Consider the following 17,652-nt stretch of genomic DNA (forward strand, 5'->3'; position numbering starts at 1 on the left):
CGTGTGCAGGCAAGTCCGTTCATTCGGAAAGTCTGTTGGAAGTCCGCCGAAAGTCCTTCGGATAGTCCATCGGACCAGTTCGGTCAAACAGTCCACTCGTGTGTACACGGCATAAGCTTTAACTACAAAAAGATAACCCAACAGGTAGCATAATTGGGCAAATAAAAATAAATGCCTAAACTGGCCATAGGAAGGAAATTAGGGATAATTCAGATTAACTAAATGTTAAATACAAATGAATTGAAATGAAAAGTCTGCTATCTGCATGTAACAGCTGCAACTAATTACAGCGTAACAAACACTGGGTCCCCAAACACTTTTTTTTACAATAACTTGCATATAAGCCTTTAAAATTAGCACTTTTAATTTTTCACGTTTGCGTTCCATAGACATTAACGGTGTTCGAACTAATTTTTTGCCTGTTCGCATGTTCTGCTGCGAACCGAACCGCGGGGGGAATTTGGTTCATCCCTAGTAATATATACCTGTGGGCTTAACTGTAGTCATGCACTGAACAGGCTAAGCAAAGGCCTTCTTCTATTTCTGACACTATAGACTGAACTGTCAGTAGGAGACATATCTTTATGTTTGAGAACATGAATAAATTAATGCTACAATTCAAGGAAGGAAATCAATTATAGTGTTATGAATAACTGAAGTCTATCTATGCTAATGGATCTTTTAAAGCATTTAACCTCCTGCACACAAGTATTCTTATTTTGGTTCAACCCAGCTGGGTTGAACCAAAAAAACCTGACAGCTCAAGAGGAGCCGCTGTACTAACTATCTCATGTTAGTACAGCGATCTCCCCTGCTGTTCTGTTGTGTTGTGACAGGGGGATGCCCCCGCCAGAACACTCCGGTCAGTGCTCTCAGTCATTGGCTGAGAGTGCTGATCGTGAGCCGATCGGCAGACCTTTTTCGGTCATGCCTCTTCGACAGTTGGGCCAACTCCAGTACACAAGGGCCAAATGTCGGCCGGTTTCTATTGAATTGTGTGCACTACGCTAAAAGCCGAATGTCGGGTGGCATTCAGCCCGTGTGTACTGGAGTAGGTCCCAGAACACAATAGAACAGCAGGGGATATTGCTGTACTAACATCGAATAGTTAGTACATATGCTCCCCCCTTCAGGGTTGAATGAAAAAAAAAACTACTAGTGTGTGTGTATAAGGCTTTAGGCACAAAGAAATTATTTGTCTTATGTTGACCCTTCTGCCCTAATTCCTGGTTGGCGCCTTCCTTGGGCAGGTGATATTAATCTTGACTATACAGTAATGCATCCTTTTAGCTGATTGTGGGTTTCACATGAATGGCCAGAGTGATCTCCTGTGCCATAGAGATTCTGTAAATGGTAGGGGGAGGGCTTCTCCGAGAAGCATGAGGGCTTTCCCGAGCAGGACCTTTTGGATAATTCGGGTACATATCTGAAATTTGGGTGTTTCTTAAAAGTTCCTCAGCATTGTTTGACTTGTGTAGGTTCTTTTCATCTGTCCCTGTGGATTTTCCAAAGTTAATTTATATATTTGTCTTTCGCACACTTAGTTGACCGTGCTTAAGCTTTTTTTTTTATTTTAATTTCATCTACAGATTTATGTCATTAACCACTTGCTGTCCACTAAAGGTATAAAAATGGCCTGCATTCAAGTAGTTATAACAAGGTCATGACTGCAGCTGTGGCCATGAGCTTGGTATCATTTTTTTACAGCTAGTGATTGGCTGTAAACGTAATCTGGGAGAGTCTACAGCTTCCCAATCACTTTTACCTTAGTGAGAAAGGCTGTGCAATCTGTGCTTGATTAAATGCATTGGAGGGCAGGGGAGACATGGGGGTCTAATAGATGACCCCTAATGTCTCCATAATAGATGTAAGTGTAAAAGATGTAGATGGTCATTAGCTTTGCTACTATGTACGTTATACATACTCTTTCTTGTTATGAGAGTCATGGATGCCTTCTGACCATATGTAACTTTCTCTCTCATTTTATAGATGGACCATTTATTATTGAGTACTTCCATATGTTTGTTCAGTATAGACTATACAGTGTCTTAGTGGAATGCTGCTGCAAAAAGCTCTTGATATATAGCTTTCATTTTCCACATATCCTTTGATCTGTATGCACTTACCTTTTCTGTATCATATACATATAGAAGATTGGATGTCTCCTCCAGCTGTGATATTGGACACTCAAACTGGCAATTTAATAATCCCTTAGTGATGAATTACACCTTTCACCTGTAGTTTAAAAGTACATCGGGGTCTGTAGTTTTCACCCATAAATTAAGCAGCAGAACTAGAGTTCTTTCTTGTTCCCTGTTTTTGAGTTGATGAAGGTGAGTACGGTATATTCAGCAATTAGATACATTTTTTTTTTAATATTAAATGACAAAACAGTTGTAGTCACTGCACTGTATCTTTATTATAAGGGTGATTTATAAAAGAAACTTTTCAATGTAAAAATCAATAAAAAACGCTTCCACACAAATAACCAATAAAGGTCTCCTTTCACCAGTGTTTACAGTGTGACAGTCTGAACTTTCATAGCCTCGTCTGGCCAGGAGTAGGAATCCACCACAAACTGCTCATAATCCGTACTGTACATCCGAGCGCGGACAAATGCCTCCTTATCTGAAGGTTCCGGAAAGACAGACGCTGTGTTATCTTTGTATGCATTCTCCACAACCTGTAAGAAGACAGCATAATAATATTTAACAGAAAATCTGTCATATCCAAGAATGATCTATGATATTTGCCATGGATTAATCAATCATATAGACACTGGGAAAGCAGCCAACGGTGGTACAGGTACATTTATCAAATGGTTTATTTGAAAATGATCCAGTGTTCTGGTACATATGTTGAGGGGTTTATTTACATCCATATGTCATGTGGAAAAATGTGATGGAGCTTCAGCTCAAGAAACCATTCCACAATCATAGTTCGTTGTCTATATTTCTGACAATTGAAAATACTGTAGATGTTTCATGTTTATATTTTCTTTAATTCCTCATGAGTGAATGTAGGTATACAGCTGCATTAACAAGGAGACAATGAAGACAAAATCCCAGTATTTATTGGGCACCCTCGGGCTCTGCCCCATATCAAATTTTCAGATATTTTTCATTCTGAAGGGGTCATGTACTTATGTCAGGGTTCTTCTCATAATTCTTCTTCTATATGCAGGAGTTGTGGCTTTTTACAATATTGAACCCTTTGACATACAACCCACATGTTTTAATCACTATATGCTCTGTACATACATATCCTATTGATACAATACCTTTATTATGTAAAATGTAAAATTGACAATGATAATGGTAAATGAGTACAAATCACCTACACCCCTTTAGTTTTGATGGTGGTACATATATACTGTATTTTGTGCGGAAAGTATGTTGTACAATGGGTGCTTGATGTGGCACCTATTTGCTTGTGTGGCAATTCACAATCCCAGTGATACATTTTTTTAGCTTTGATATATATTGAATAATTGGAAATACAAGGGCTAATTTGAAATATACTATAGATTAAATAAGACTACTTTAAAACTTTTTTTTAAAATCAATACAAGGGATGGTACTTACTATTAATGAGAAGTGTCCCTTGTGCTGGTGCCAGCTGTCCTAGATGAAGTCCACTGCCTTCCCCATACTCTTGAAGCCATAATGTTCCTGTGCTGCAGGGGTTACTACAAGCGCTGGAGCTGGCATAGGCAATTGCAAACAGTGCCAACAATGCGTGCCCGTTCTGCCCCCTCCTCTATTCATAAAAGCTGTACTATAACTTCAATCAATGAAAAGTGTTATTTGAATAGAGGATAGGCAGATGAATGGGCTGTCCACATAATTCATTCTTCTATTCATAGTGTACTTTTCATTCATGGAATTTATAGTGGGGCTTCAATAAAAAGAGGAAGGGGTGGAAAGAATGGAAAATAGTCAGCACTCTTGAGGAGTGCATATGACAGGTCCATCCCCCATAGCACTGGAAGATTATAGCTGTGGGGGTGTGAGGGCAATGGACTTCAGATTTATTTTTTTATTACAGGTACTTATATAGCACTGTCAAAGTATGTAGCACTTTACATATATATTGTACATTCACATCAGTCCCTGCTCTCAAGGAGCTTACAATCTAAGGTCCCTAACTGACATTCATACATGCACATACTAGGGCCAATTCAGACAGGAGTCAATTAGCCTACCAGCCTGTCTTTGGACTAGAACAGCTGGCAGCAGCACAAGGGACACTTCTCATGATTAGAAAGTACCATCCCTTGTGCTGATTTAAAATAAAATCTTCTAAATTTAAGCTTTAAATGTATAATATATATAATCTGAATATGATTAATTTGTCTTTAACATACCATTTTGTCATTAGGTACTGAGCTCTCTACCTCAATTTTACAAACTGTTGTCTGTTTCCAGGTATCACTAAGAAGGGAGAGCACCAAAATAACCTTAGTACAGTTTTCCCCAGAGATACTTTGAAGGTGCACATAGGGTTTCTATATCAACATTTCAAAGACCACTCTGTTATTTAACACATCCTTATAATACATACATGTACAGGGGTTCTTCAAGAAGATTCAGCACTTTTTTAAAACTCTTTTAAATATAAAAAAGTGCAGAAACAAAAATACCATCGGGGGGCGTGACCGGATGCGGGAGTGAGTGGAGGAGCGAGTGAACCTCCCCCAGCCCGATGCCTCCGTGTCTGCAGGAACCTACTCCAGCGCTCTGACCCGGCTGTAAGGGCTCTCTCCCCCTAAGGATCTTGGCCCCCAGTCAGCTGATCGGCTCCCCTGCCCCTGTCTGTTCCGGAGCGCGGCGCCGCAGCACTAACCTAAGCCGCTCGGGAGGAGCGGCACATCTGAACTCCTCGGAGTGGAGAGGAAGGGCGGTTGCCGGGACGACGGCTTCGGCTCCAGGGGAAGGAGACGGCGTGGACGGCGTGCGCTCCCAGAGAAAGGAGCTGTCAACTATTTTCAGAGAAAGAAGCGTCCCTGTGCTGCCCAGGTATCTGGCAGCGCCAAGGTACAAACTTTGGTAGCTACACTAGGGGGTACACTAGAAGTGGACTATCTCTCCCCCCTCCCCAGGGGTTAACCCATTGTGGTGGATGAAGGGGGAGTGAAGACACAGGTGAGCCCTGACAGCCCGATATATTATCATCAGCTAATGACCAGACCTGAGCTCAGACTGCCTTAAACAGCCTGTAATACTACCACACAGAGAGCAGTGTATATTTGGGGAAAGCTGTTACATAACGGTCGGTGGAGGACTATACCAATAAGGGATATTACTGGACCTGAGATAATATCGTGCGAAGAGAAGAGGAGTGAGGGAAAGGATAAGAGAGGGGGGGAGAAAATATTAACCCCACGAGTGGCCAAACCTTCCTACACATCCCCCGGCTCATACAATAAGCCATGACCAGGAAAAAAGGAGAGGAATTACAGCAACAGGACAACACTAGCTCCCAAATGACCCGCACTTCAAAAGAAAAGGCGAACCAGGTAACAGTCGCAGCAGCGGCTAAACTGGAAAAATTCGCTCATTCCTCCGCTTCACCACCACCTAAAAATACCCAGCAGCAGCAGGACAGGCCGCAAGCAGGGGGCTCAGGGGATAGAAAGAGCTTAGGAAAAGGATCAGCTGTAACGCACACAATGAAAGCGACGGCTAGTAAAGGGTCTGCGGGTGACTCCACGGGATTAGCAACCAGCAATGCTGCTGCGCAAAACGCATCAGTAGATGCTGAACCCACGCTGAAAGACGTTTTGCAGGCTGTCAACTCCTGCAGGACCTCTTTAAACGACCTGAGCGATCAGCTGACGGGATTAAAGGAAGAGATAATTAGGGTAAGCCAAGAACTACAAAGGACTATAACTAGAACATCTGAACTGGAGGAGAGAGTAAGCCAGGCTGAAGACGACTTAATCCCACTAAAGCAAGATCTTAAGCTACTAAAAACGCAGATGGGACTACATAAAGTGAAAATGGAGGAAACTGAAAATAGGTCCCGCAGGAACAACGTAAGAGTGGTAGGCCTATCGGAGCGGTGCGAGGGCCCCCACCCTGAGGAGTTCCTGGAGAATTGGCTTAGGGGTATATTTGGGACGGATACTTTCTCTCATCTTTTTGCCATCGAAAGAGCCCACAGAGTACCAACTAGGACCCCACTATCAGGGGGGTACCCCAGGCCAATAATAATGAAGCTTCTCAATTATAGAGACAAGGTAACATTGATGCGTAGGGCCAGAGAACTGGGAGATATTTTGTACAATGGAGCTAAGATATTATTTTTCCCTGACTATTCCCCAGACCTCCAGAAACGAAGGGCTGAATTTAAGGACATCAAGCGAAATTTACGGACTTACAACATAGAATATGCCCTGTTATATCCTGCACGGCTACGCATTACTGCTTTAGGATCCACCCATTTTTTCGATACAATAGCAGGGGCAACAAAATGGCTGGAAGACAATAAAACGGGCCTACAGAGCTAAGGGCCAAATAAGGCTATTTAAACCTGGACAGGAAAGGAGGAAAACGTTTTTTTTTTTTTTTTTTCTCTTCCTCCTTTTCCTCCTTTTTTTTGTTTGTTTTCCTTATAATAAATTAGTAGACGACACGGGGGTGGGGGGTTGGGGGGAGTACGAGAGTGGAAGCACGGATGAAGGAGGTGATTCCACTAGTTGTATATTTTTTTTTTTTGTGGGCTTGGAAGTGGGTCGTGGGAGGGGGGGGGGGGGACGAATGTGTTAGCAAACCACAATGTATTTTTTCAATGTATGTGTGGGAAGTCACTTCTTGTATGGTTGGGAGGGGGGAAAAAGGTCACATGTACAGCCCCTGGGGCTAGCCTAACTAGGCAGGGGGGGGGATCACGAATTAGGGTGGGAAGAGGGGGGTTGGATAAAGTCGAAGGGGGTTGGGATGGGGGGGCTATAGTGAGTCACAGAGATAGGCAATGGCGTAGAAGTAAGTCACACATAGGTATGAAGGGTTGGTTCACAAAAACAAACGTAATGTATATCAGCACAAGTAATTTGTATTTGCAGTCAGAAATGGCAGGGGGGGGGTCCCCGGATGTAGGGGCCCGCTGCCCTCCTCACTTCATTTTTTTCTATTTTTCTCTGTATTTTTTCTTGGCTAACACAACCACAGAGTTTATGATGAGCTTGGAACCCACAAATTCACAAATGATCTCTTCCTTTTTCTTTTTCTTTTTTCCAAGATGCCTTTTAAAATATTAAGGATTGGCTCCTGGAATATCAGGGGCATGGGTGATCCTGCTAAAAGAGCAGCAGTATTCTTGGCAATGGAAGCTCACGGCGTCGGTCTGGCTTGTTTGCAGGAAACCCACCTTACCAACGATACTAAATCACAGGTTCGGAACTACAAATTCCAAGAACAGTATCATTCAGTCTACACCTCATACTCAAGAGGGGTGAGCATATTGGTGGGGAGAGGTTTCTCGTTTTCCTGCAGGGACGCCAGAATAGACCCGCTGGGTCGTTATGTCTTCCTGATCTGTGTGGTAGAAAATCAGCCCCTGGTGATAGCAAATATTTATATTCCCCCTCCGTTTAAAACAGAGGCTATTCTGGACTTGCTAGAGTTTGTGGAAAGTAAAGTAGATATACCGGTCATATTAGTGGGGGACTTCAACACAGTCTTAGATAACAAATTGGACCGTTTTCCGCCCATTAATCGGGCGGAAAGGCTATCAGAGGGCCGTTTAGGCCAACTTCTGGAGGAGGTGGGGTGGCAGGAACTATGGAGATCCCGCAACCCAAATATCCGACAGTATTCCTGTTATTCAGGGACACACTCCACTCTCTCGCGCATAGATATGGCGGTAGGCAATGGGGACGCTATGCAATTAATAGGGAACATAGAGTACAAGCCGAGAGGAATTTCGGATCATTCTCCCTTGATCTTGACTCTGAATCTAACTGTTAAGTCTAACCGCAAGAGGTGGACAATAAAACCATTGTGGCTGGACTTAATAAGCGGTCCAGCAGAAGTTACCTCTAAACTAAAAGAGTTCGTAACATTCAACTCTGGTTCAGCCCCCGCGGGAGTAGTGTGGGACACTTTAAAAGCATTTCTTAGAGGACTATTACACCAGCAGGTGGTCATAGCCAAGAAAACGTCTAGGGAATGGGAGGAGAGGGCTAGCAGGGAAGCTATGGTAGCAGAAGCACACTATGTGGCGGACCCAACCCCGGAAAAGCAGGCGGAATGGCTCAGCAGACAACAAGAATATAGAGAAGTAATTAACAGAAGAGTAGAAAATAAAAGACTCTTCCAGAAGCAAAATTATTTTGGTGAAGGGGAAAGGGTGGGCCGGATGTTGGCCCGTATAACCAAGTCTAATAAATCTCCATCAGTTATTTTTTCAATTAAGACACCGTCCGGAGAAATCACTTCCGACCCCGCTAAGGTCCTGGAGACATTCTCGGCGTTCTACAGGGACTTGTACAGGTCGCGTAGGGGGCCGGACCGCCGCGAGATAGACAGGTTTATGGAAGGGGTAGAGTTGCCCGCGCTCTCGGACAGGGACAGGGGCGAGATGGACTCCCCCCTGACCCTAGAGGAGTTGCAAAAAGCTGTCGCGGAGTTGTCAGGCCAGAAATCTCCAGGCCCGGATGGCTTGCCATTGGAGATCTATAGAAAGTACGGGGAAGTACTACTTCCAGAGCTCCTAAAAGTTCTGGAGCAGTCGATTAAGGACGGGAGGTTACCCTTGTCGATGTCAGAGGCCGATATAGTGGTGATACCAAAGGAGGGGAAAGACCTATCGGAAGTCTCCTCATACAGGCCAATATCATTACTGTGCACGGATGCCAAGATTGTTGCAAGGGTACTGGCAACTAGACTAAACAAATGTATCACAAAACTTGTGCATTCGGACCAATCGGGGTTTATCCCCGGTCGGTCCACCAGTACCAATATCAGAAGGGCCTACTTAAATCTTCAGGTACCGGCAGAGAACGAGGGGTCTAGAGCCATATTGTCCTTAGATACCGCCAAGGCTTTTGATAGCCTGGAGTGGGAATACCTTTGGTGGGTCCTGGAGAGGTTTGGATTTGGCCCCGTATTTATCAATTGGTTAAAAACCTTATATAACCATCCAAAGGCAAGACTCAAGGTAAATAACGACTTCTCGGAAAGCTTCCCCCTTGAAAGAGGGACTAGGCAGGGCTGCCCCTTGTCACCTTTGCTGTTTGTTTTAGCTATGGAGCCACTGGCGGGAGCAGTAAGATTATCGGCCGAAATACAGGGTTACCATAGGAACAGCCAGGAAGAGAAAATAGCGCTTTTTGCGGACGATGTTTTATTCTTCCTTGGGGACACGAGCCCCTCATTGGAGAAAGTGGTTCATTTGGTGGAGGACTTTGGTAAGTTCTCAGGCCTGACCATCAACTGGGAGAAATCATCGCTTCTGCCGATTGATCCATTGGCCAACCCTATTCCATCGAGCCTACCTCAATTAAGAGTCACGGAGAAAATGAATTATCTTGGCGTTGTATTATCCAGGAACCCTGAAGAGTTCATTGAGGACAACCTGGTCCCTCTCTTACTGAAACTTAAAAAAAAGTGCGATATCTGGTGTAGACTCCCTCTTTCTACAGCGGGTCGGGCTGGTTTGATTAAAATGATATGGCTGCCCCAGTTGCTGTACCTGCTCCACAATTCACCAGTATGGATTGGGGAGAAATGGTTCCAAAGAATTCAATCCCTCTTTAGGGAATTAATTTGGAAAAAAGGGCAGGCCAGGATAGGCTTCCAAAAATGACAGTGCCCCGATACGGAGGGGGGACTGGCGATCCCCCACCCGTATGCCTATTTTTTGGCTGCTCAGTTGCAGCAAATTGGCGGATGCGCCACTGATGGAGGGGGAGGCAAGAGTGTCCAAATTATTCTACAGGGAAGCCCTCATAGCTCATTAGTTGAAGCACTGGAGGCAGATTCGTTACAACGGGAGATCCCAACACTTAAAATGATTACTAAGGTTTGGCAGGCAGCTAAGCGAATAATGGGGTATAAGGGAAGTTCGGAATACTCACCAATTTGGAACAACAGGTTCCTGCAGGAACTATTATCAATGGATAGAAACAAGTTGTGGGAAAAGAGTGGGATAAGCCGACTGAAACAATTATACGAGGGGGACACTCTGAAACCCTTCGAGGATCTGAGGCATGAGTATGGGTTGCCAAATCGAGTATTCTTTAACTATCTACAGATCAGGCATGCCTTGAGTAAACAGTTCGGAAGACAACCCCTCATATGGTGCAAGATCCCACTACTACAAACAATAATAAAATCAGAGACCTCCAAGGGGTTAATTACAGTGATATATACCCAATTAATAAAGAAAATAAACACACAGGCAGGCTTTCCCCGGGGCAGGGACAGGTGGGCGGCTGACGTGGGGGAAATTACGGACACGCAGTGGAAAAGGATTCTGGAACTTGGACCAGAGGTGTCGGTTTCTCCCGCGCAAAAAGTCTCCCACCTGATGCTGCTACATAGATCCTACCATACACCGAAAAAGCTTTTTATATTTGGTCACAGAGCTAATGATGAATGCCCTAGATGTGGAAATACAGGCGATCTAATCCATATGTTCTGGAGGTGCCCAAAACTAGTCAGGTACTGGCCCGAGATTTTAAAGAAAATAAATACCACGTTCAAAACCAACTTAGAGTTAGATCCCAAAACCTGTGTGCTGGGATACGTCACCAACAGTCTGGGAGATAGAAGCACGGCGGTAGTTGCAGCAAGATGCCTGTTCCAGGCCAGGAAACTGATTGCACAGTCATGGCAATCAAGAACTCCTCCTACCCCGGAAGACTGGATTAGTACGGTCAACTCCACTGTGTGGAGCGAAAGAACATTCTACACTAGGTTAGGCAATCATAATAAGTTTGCGAAAATGTGGAACCCGTGGATCCAAGCAATGCCTTGTCCTTCAGCAGTGTTATCTAGTACTGAATCTACCTGTTCTCCCCATTAAAGGAGTGAGGCTGAGCGAGTAGTAGTCTATAGATTAGAGTCGAGAGACAACAATGTATCAAAGTAATATTGACCAAAGTTTGCGCCCGAGGAATATGGGGGTATAACATGGGGGGGTTAAAAGGGGGGTGGGGGGGAGGGGGGGGGTGCACTAGCGAGAGAAGTATTAATGCACAAACACATATAACAGTAATACGAAGATATGTGGCCAATTGATCCTGAGAGGCAGGAAATAGGCTCTATACTTGTATCGCGGCATTTTTATAATCAATTATACACTAAAATGTACATGGTTACACAATACCTTTCAAAAAAAAAAAAAAAAAAAAAAGTGCAGAAACTTTTTGAAGCCCCCTCGTATAATCATTATAATGATAATAATAATATAGCAAGCTAACCTTGACAGCTATTTTAAGTGAGACATCCTTTATTGTTTGCAAAGGTGGATACAAACGTCCTTCTTCCAAATGTTCATCAGAAACTTGATCAGCTATGATCTAGGAATTAGAAAAAAAAAAAAGTAAACTAAAAAAGAGCTATTGGTAATCTGCTTCAAACATACAGTATGTGGAGCCAAATAAACGCAACAGAACATAACAGTAAAACATACATAATAATGGTGCATGCAAAACTTTGAAACTGTACAACATCACAATCCTGAGTTTGGAAATGAACCTCATTAAACCATTATGCAGTTCTTGTCTTTCTTATTGTTAACATGTGAGACTTATGAAAACAAGATCTGTTTCTTTTATTTTCATAAGCATATACTGTAGAACTACCATGACTATTAAAATCTATACTATGTATAATCATCTCCAAACATTTGCCAAAATATTTTAAGTTTTACAGCATTTAACAGTTGATTCAGTTTGAATAAAAGCTCAAAAGATGTTTGCAAATAATTACCAGAGGACAAAGTTATTTTATTTCTTCATATTAGGACTTGTTTTTTTGGAATAATCATTTTATATGAAAAAGTTAATAGTCACAAAGCGCAGTTAATGTATTATAATTGACATAGTTACCTTAAATATCTTAGTGTTGTATTTCCTGTATCACACTTTAATAGGAATATTCCAGTATCAGGAACTAAGGGAGGAGGGAAAGTTCTTCTTGCCAGGTAAAAGTACAGTATATCTGAAGTCAAAACATTGTGTAATTGTTCTTTTTTTTTCAGTTTTGGATAGTGTAGGGAGATTAAAAGGCTTATCGGATTTTGGGCCTTTTTTTGTTTTTGTCATTTGTGTTTAATTGGAGAGATTCTCCATCCTGTTGTGTTCTGGAAACACAACAGGAAGGAAGTCGAAATACAGTATCTCCAATGTAAACAGTGCTCAAATGGGTGGACACTCAAAATATTGCAAATTGTATATAATGAACTTAGAGAGACCTAAAGGAATGCATTTTTAATAACTAATAATCCCAACTACTAGCTACAGAAGTGAGGATTTGATGCATGAATGTGAGAGCAATGTAACTGAAAGTAGCTTTGTCCTTTAAATTCTTCGTTTCTCTCTTGTATCATATAACTGATTATGAATGACTGTTATTAAGAAGCCATGAGGTTGTATTAGATCATGCTTTGTCACCTCTCTGGTTTTTGTGGTTAAAGCATTTATTGTCAGCAAGACAGACTGGTACTCAGGTGTTCACTTTCTAAAGCCAAATAAAACAGAGAGTAACTTTGATTTCAGTTGATAAATGCAAGGTATTTCAAGCTGTAATACCTTCTAATTGCAGACAATTTCACGGTGATGACAAGCTATGTTCCCTGTTTTTATGAGTTTTACCAAGAAAAAAAATGTCAAGGAATTTATGAACTAATAAAATAGTTTTGGCACTGTTAACTGGATGCCCGGCTAACTTCATAGATAATCCCATTTAAAAATGTAATCTATGCTGTAAAGATGCCAAGATGTGCACGTGCTGCATGTCATTAGCTGAAATGCCGCAGAACAATAAAAAATGTGCAGAAAATTCATATCTGATTCAGAACGATACACTGACATTTATTCACTATATGCAAAGTTAAGAATTGTATATAAGGTAAACCTGTGTTTACTTGGAATACCCAATCATGTTATAACAGTGGTCATCAACTCCTGTCCTCAGGGCCCACTAACAGGCCAGGTTTGCAAGATAACTGAAATACATCACAGGTGATATCATTTGCTGCTCAGTGATTGCAGTATTCTAGTCTGCATCTCCCCAAGGTAATACATAAAACCTGGCCTGTTAGTGGGCCCTGAGGACAGGGTTGCTGACCACTGTGCTATAGGAAAAATAATAAGGGCATTTATGACAAAACATGGATACCTTCATCATATAAGCTCAGTGAACATTTCCTTAAGGCCCCTTCCACATGGGGTGGGCTCCACTGGCATCTGCCTGCTTAGCGGGGAATCTGTCCGTTGATACCTGCTGAGCATAGCAGATGGCTGGTCCGTGCCTGCTCTGCTTATGCAGAGCAGACAGACACAATCTGCCCTCCTGTATGGGCGGTCACATGTAAATGGACTGTCTGTCTGTTTATCTGTTTACACCAGACTGCCAATCTGATTTGCCAGGCGAATGGATAAGGGTTCCCCATCTATCTGTTTTTAGCAGGGAGGATCGGATGTCGGCAAATGTGAATGGAGATATGTCTGTTGACACCCACTGCTCCATAGAGGAGACTGGAAGGCTTGATCAGGTCCTCCCGATCAGTCTGCCAGTGTGAAAGGGGCCTTAAGCAGTCTCAGTTTGTTTAGTAAATCAATTCCAAAAAGTCCATCAAGTGTGTGTTATAAATTGGATTATTTTGGGATGATTAGCTCTAATGATACAGGTTACAAAGCATAACAATAAAAAAGGTAATTCCAAAGAGTTTGATTCTATTTAGCATGTTTCCTGCAAACCAATGGCAGATTTGGTGAGACTGGTAAAGTAGTAATACCATCACTGGTATATAGCCATTGGTGTCAAAGAGACATGGTCATTTTTGAAAAGCTAATTTGTTGGGTGCACAAATACAGTATATAACAAATATTGTACATTGTTGAATCTGAAAAACATAATTACTAAACATATATCACTGTAAATCAAAGAGAGATGTCACCTTACTAGATACCAATGAAATAAGGAGAGACAATTCAATGCCAGGAGGTTCATCACAGTCCAGCCATGAGCAACCAGTGCCTGGGTATCTTCGTGCCAATCAAGAGAGGCATAATGTAAACCCATAACAGAAACCCCTAAACCAAATCTGGAAACCCCCAAATCTGTGTCAATGGGATCAGGCATAGCTTAGGCAATATGCTCAGCCTTCTCTAGTTTTTGTTTCCCAACTCCAGCAAATGTTTTTTGTTTTTTTGTTTTGTTTTGGACAGAGGGGGTCCCTTCACCTTCTGTCCTGGTAACAAAGGGGTTGATTTACTAAAACTGGAGAGTGCAAAAACTGGTACAGCTGTGCATGATAGCCAATCAGCTTCTTCCATAAGCTTGTTCAGTTAACCACTTCAATACAGGGCACTTTTACCCCCTTCCTGCCCAGGCCAATTTTCAGCGCTGTTGTACTTTGAATGACAATTGCATGGTAATTCAACACTGTACCCATATGGGATTTTTATCTTTTTTTTTTCACACAACTAGAGCTTTCTTTTGGTGGTATTTAATCACCACTGGGTTTTTTATTTTTTGCTAAATAAATGAAAAACAAAAAACATAAAATTTTGAAAAAAAAAACATGTTTTTCTTTCTTTCTGATATAAAAATTAGCAAATAAATAATTGTTCTTCATAAATTTAGGGCAAAGTGCATTCTGCTACATTTCTTTGGTGAAAACAACCCAAATCAGTATACATTATTTAGTCTGTGAAAGTTATAGAGTCCACAAATGATGGTATATATATATATATATATATATATATATATATATATATATATATATATATATATATATATATATGAAAATTGATTAATCCTGATGTACCTCATTTCTTGAAAACACCAGGACAGTACAAATATCCCCCAAATGACCCCTTTTTTTGGAAAATAGACAGTCCAATGTGTTTAGTAAGAGGCATGGCGAGTTTTTTGAAGTTGTAATTGTTTGACAAAAAAAAAATGTAATAATTCTTATTTTTTATTATTTTTTTTTTCTTTTTTTACATTTGTTTTTTAACACACTGTGACCAGAGCAAAATAATGTTACCATAGTAGCATTGTACTACTCTGGGGAAGTTATCAGGATTTTTTTTTTACATATTATGATTGCTTATAGCAGTGTATTTCATTGCTATAGGCATGCGTTTTACTGAATGAAACTGATTAATTCAGTTTGTTTTGTCTTGATTAGCTGTGATTGGCCAGAGCTAATCACATGGTACAGATGGGCTGTGATTGTCCCTGTCTGTACCATGTGATCAGACTGAACAATCACAGCTACCAACTCAATTGTACACATTGGATGGCATGAAAGGAAGCCATCCATTGTTTTAAATTGTCATGTGACCTGCTGTGATTGGCCACAGCAGTCACTTGGTACCAGCAGCGAGACACAGCCTGTGACAGATCGAGCAGCATTGCGATTTGGGATGGCGTCATATGATGTCCACTCGGATCAACGAGAGGCCCGCCCAGCCTTCATTCTGTTATAGGCTGGGCGGGAACTGGTTAAGCTTTGACAAAAAAAAACATGGACGCTGATTGGTTTCTATGCAGAGCTGCACCAGATTTTGCATTCTCCAGTTTTAGTAAATTCACCCCTGTGTGTCAGAGGGACAAGAATTGGTGAGAAATTAAAAATTGAGGAAAGGGAGGGGAAGAACAATAAAAGTATGAAAAAAAAGTTTGGGCAGAAGTTTTGGTGCTCTTTGAAGTCATTGTTAAAGTGGGCTCTAATTGGTAGCGCACAATAATAGATTTTGTGAAAACAAACCTTCCAAATATTGTTATTTTTGAATCTCACACACAGTAAGTGAACAAGAAAGTTATGATTAAAACAGTTTTGAAAAGCATTTACAGGAGAAATGTATGACATAGAACTAATAGATACTATCTTGATTCCACAAAATCTTTTCTTTAGGAAAATATTTGGGTTAGAGAACCTGGCAGGACAACGGTTACTTGTCATGGCTCTCATCCAGCTCTGGAGGCTGCCATTGCCTGCCTGGTGTTAGATCCAGGCCAAGAACATCATTGTAAATGCAGAAGTGTACTCTGTTCCTGAACTAGCACTGATTCTGGGAGTCACACAAGAGCTATATCCAGAGCTGGATAACAGTTCCAGTTAAGACAGGTAACAGTCATCATGACACATTCTTATTAATTCATTTGTTTTGTTATTACATGTTATGCATGTAAAAGGATGGAAAAACTACTTGGAGCAAATTGGGTTGATTTAGTAAAAGCAAATGGACTGTTCACTTTGCAAGGGAAGGTGCACTTTGCATGAAAATTTTCTACAGGGCTTAGTGAATGAGCTGAAGTTCTGCCAACTTCCATCATTCAATCATGTGCAAGCAAAAATTGTAACTTTTCATTTTCCTTACACATGATTTGGTATCCTTTGTAAAATGACCATTTTGCCACATTTACTAAGCTCTGTGGAAAAGTGTCATGCAAAGTGCAACTTCCCTTGCAAAGAAATGGCATGAGTCTCCTTGCCTTTTGCTGACACTGGTACTACAGTGATCGCCGCTAACTTGCGGGGTTCAGTGCAGTGCAGCTTCCCTGCTGCTTAGTGAACACAGGGGGTCAGTCATTCAGAACAGGCGCCATTCAGAGAACACTTTGCATTTTCTCAGTGAATGCAAAAGCATGTTCTGATTGGACAAGATGAAGAAGTGGCATGGTGGCGCCACAATTTCCATCTCATTCAATCAGAGAATGCCATTGAATGCCATTGAAAAAATGCAAGGAGGAGAATTTTTCAAAAGTGGAGCTGCCAGAATCTGGAGCAGCTTCTAGCTCTCATTATCCAAGCTTAACTGAACAATCTGAAAATAGAAGGTAAATGTGCCCATGCAGAGCCAGAGCTGCACCAGTTTTGACAGATTCATTTTAAAGTGTTTACTGAATGGCACCTGCGATGTGCGAATGACCTGTATCCTAATCAGTGGGGCAGTGGCTTGGCTAGGGACTCTGAAACTAACGGCAATCACTGTAGTACTAGTGACTACTAGAGCAAATTCCAGCTTTTATTGGGCACAGCCAGGTATAGAGTATACATACTTACATTGGTCCAAGCTGGACCAATGGAACTATGAAAAAATTAGACATGTGCAATTCGTTTTGTTCCGAATTCATTGTTTTAAAGACTTTCAACAAATTATCCAAATTCGGAAATATCCAAATTAACGACAAAAACCCGTTTAACAAATTTTTCTGAATATTTGTAAATTCGAATATTCGAAAATTCATAAATTTGAAAATTCATACATTCGAAATTCCAAAATACGAAAATTCGGAAATTCGAAATTCTGGAAATTTGTAAATTTGAAAATATGTAAATTTTGAATTTATGAATTTCGATCATAACAAATGACCTGAAAAACTAAAAAACAAAACAAAAACGAATGAAACGAAAACTAACACATTTTTTGGCAGTGCACATGTCTAGTAAAAATATCCATACCTA

At 41.4% G+C, this 17,652-nt stretch overlaps 1 protein-coding gene across 1 annotated transcript in view; it reads right to left on the minus strand.

Moving 5' to 3' along the window:
* Nucleotides 1-2,394: 2,394 nt before the first annotated feature.
* The window catches only part of ME1 (malic enzyme 1), a 388,415-nt gene continuing 373,157 nt past the window's right edge, over nucleotides 2,395-17,652 (minus strand). The window contains exons 13-14 of the mRNA XM_073626879.1: nucleotides 11,429-11,527; nucleotides 2,395-2,683 (exon numbers count right to left, since the gene is read on the minus strand). Coding sequence (XP_073482980.1) covers nucleotides 2,516-2,683; nucleotides 11,429-11,527 — 267 coding nt within the window. The 3' untranslated portion in view covers nucleotides 2,395-2,515. The remainder of the gene's footprint in view (nucleotides 2,684-11,428; nucleotides 11,528-17,652) is intronic.

This window comes from Aquarana catesbeiana, linkage group LG04 (genome assembly GCF_042186555.1).
Source record: "Aquarana catesbeiana isolate 2022-GZ linkage group LG04, ASM4218655v1, whole genome shotgun sequence".
NCBI classification, from domain to species: Eukaryota; Metazoa; Chordata; class Amphibia; order Anura; family Ranidae; genus Aquarana; species Aquarana catesbeiana.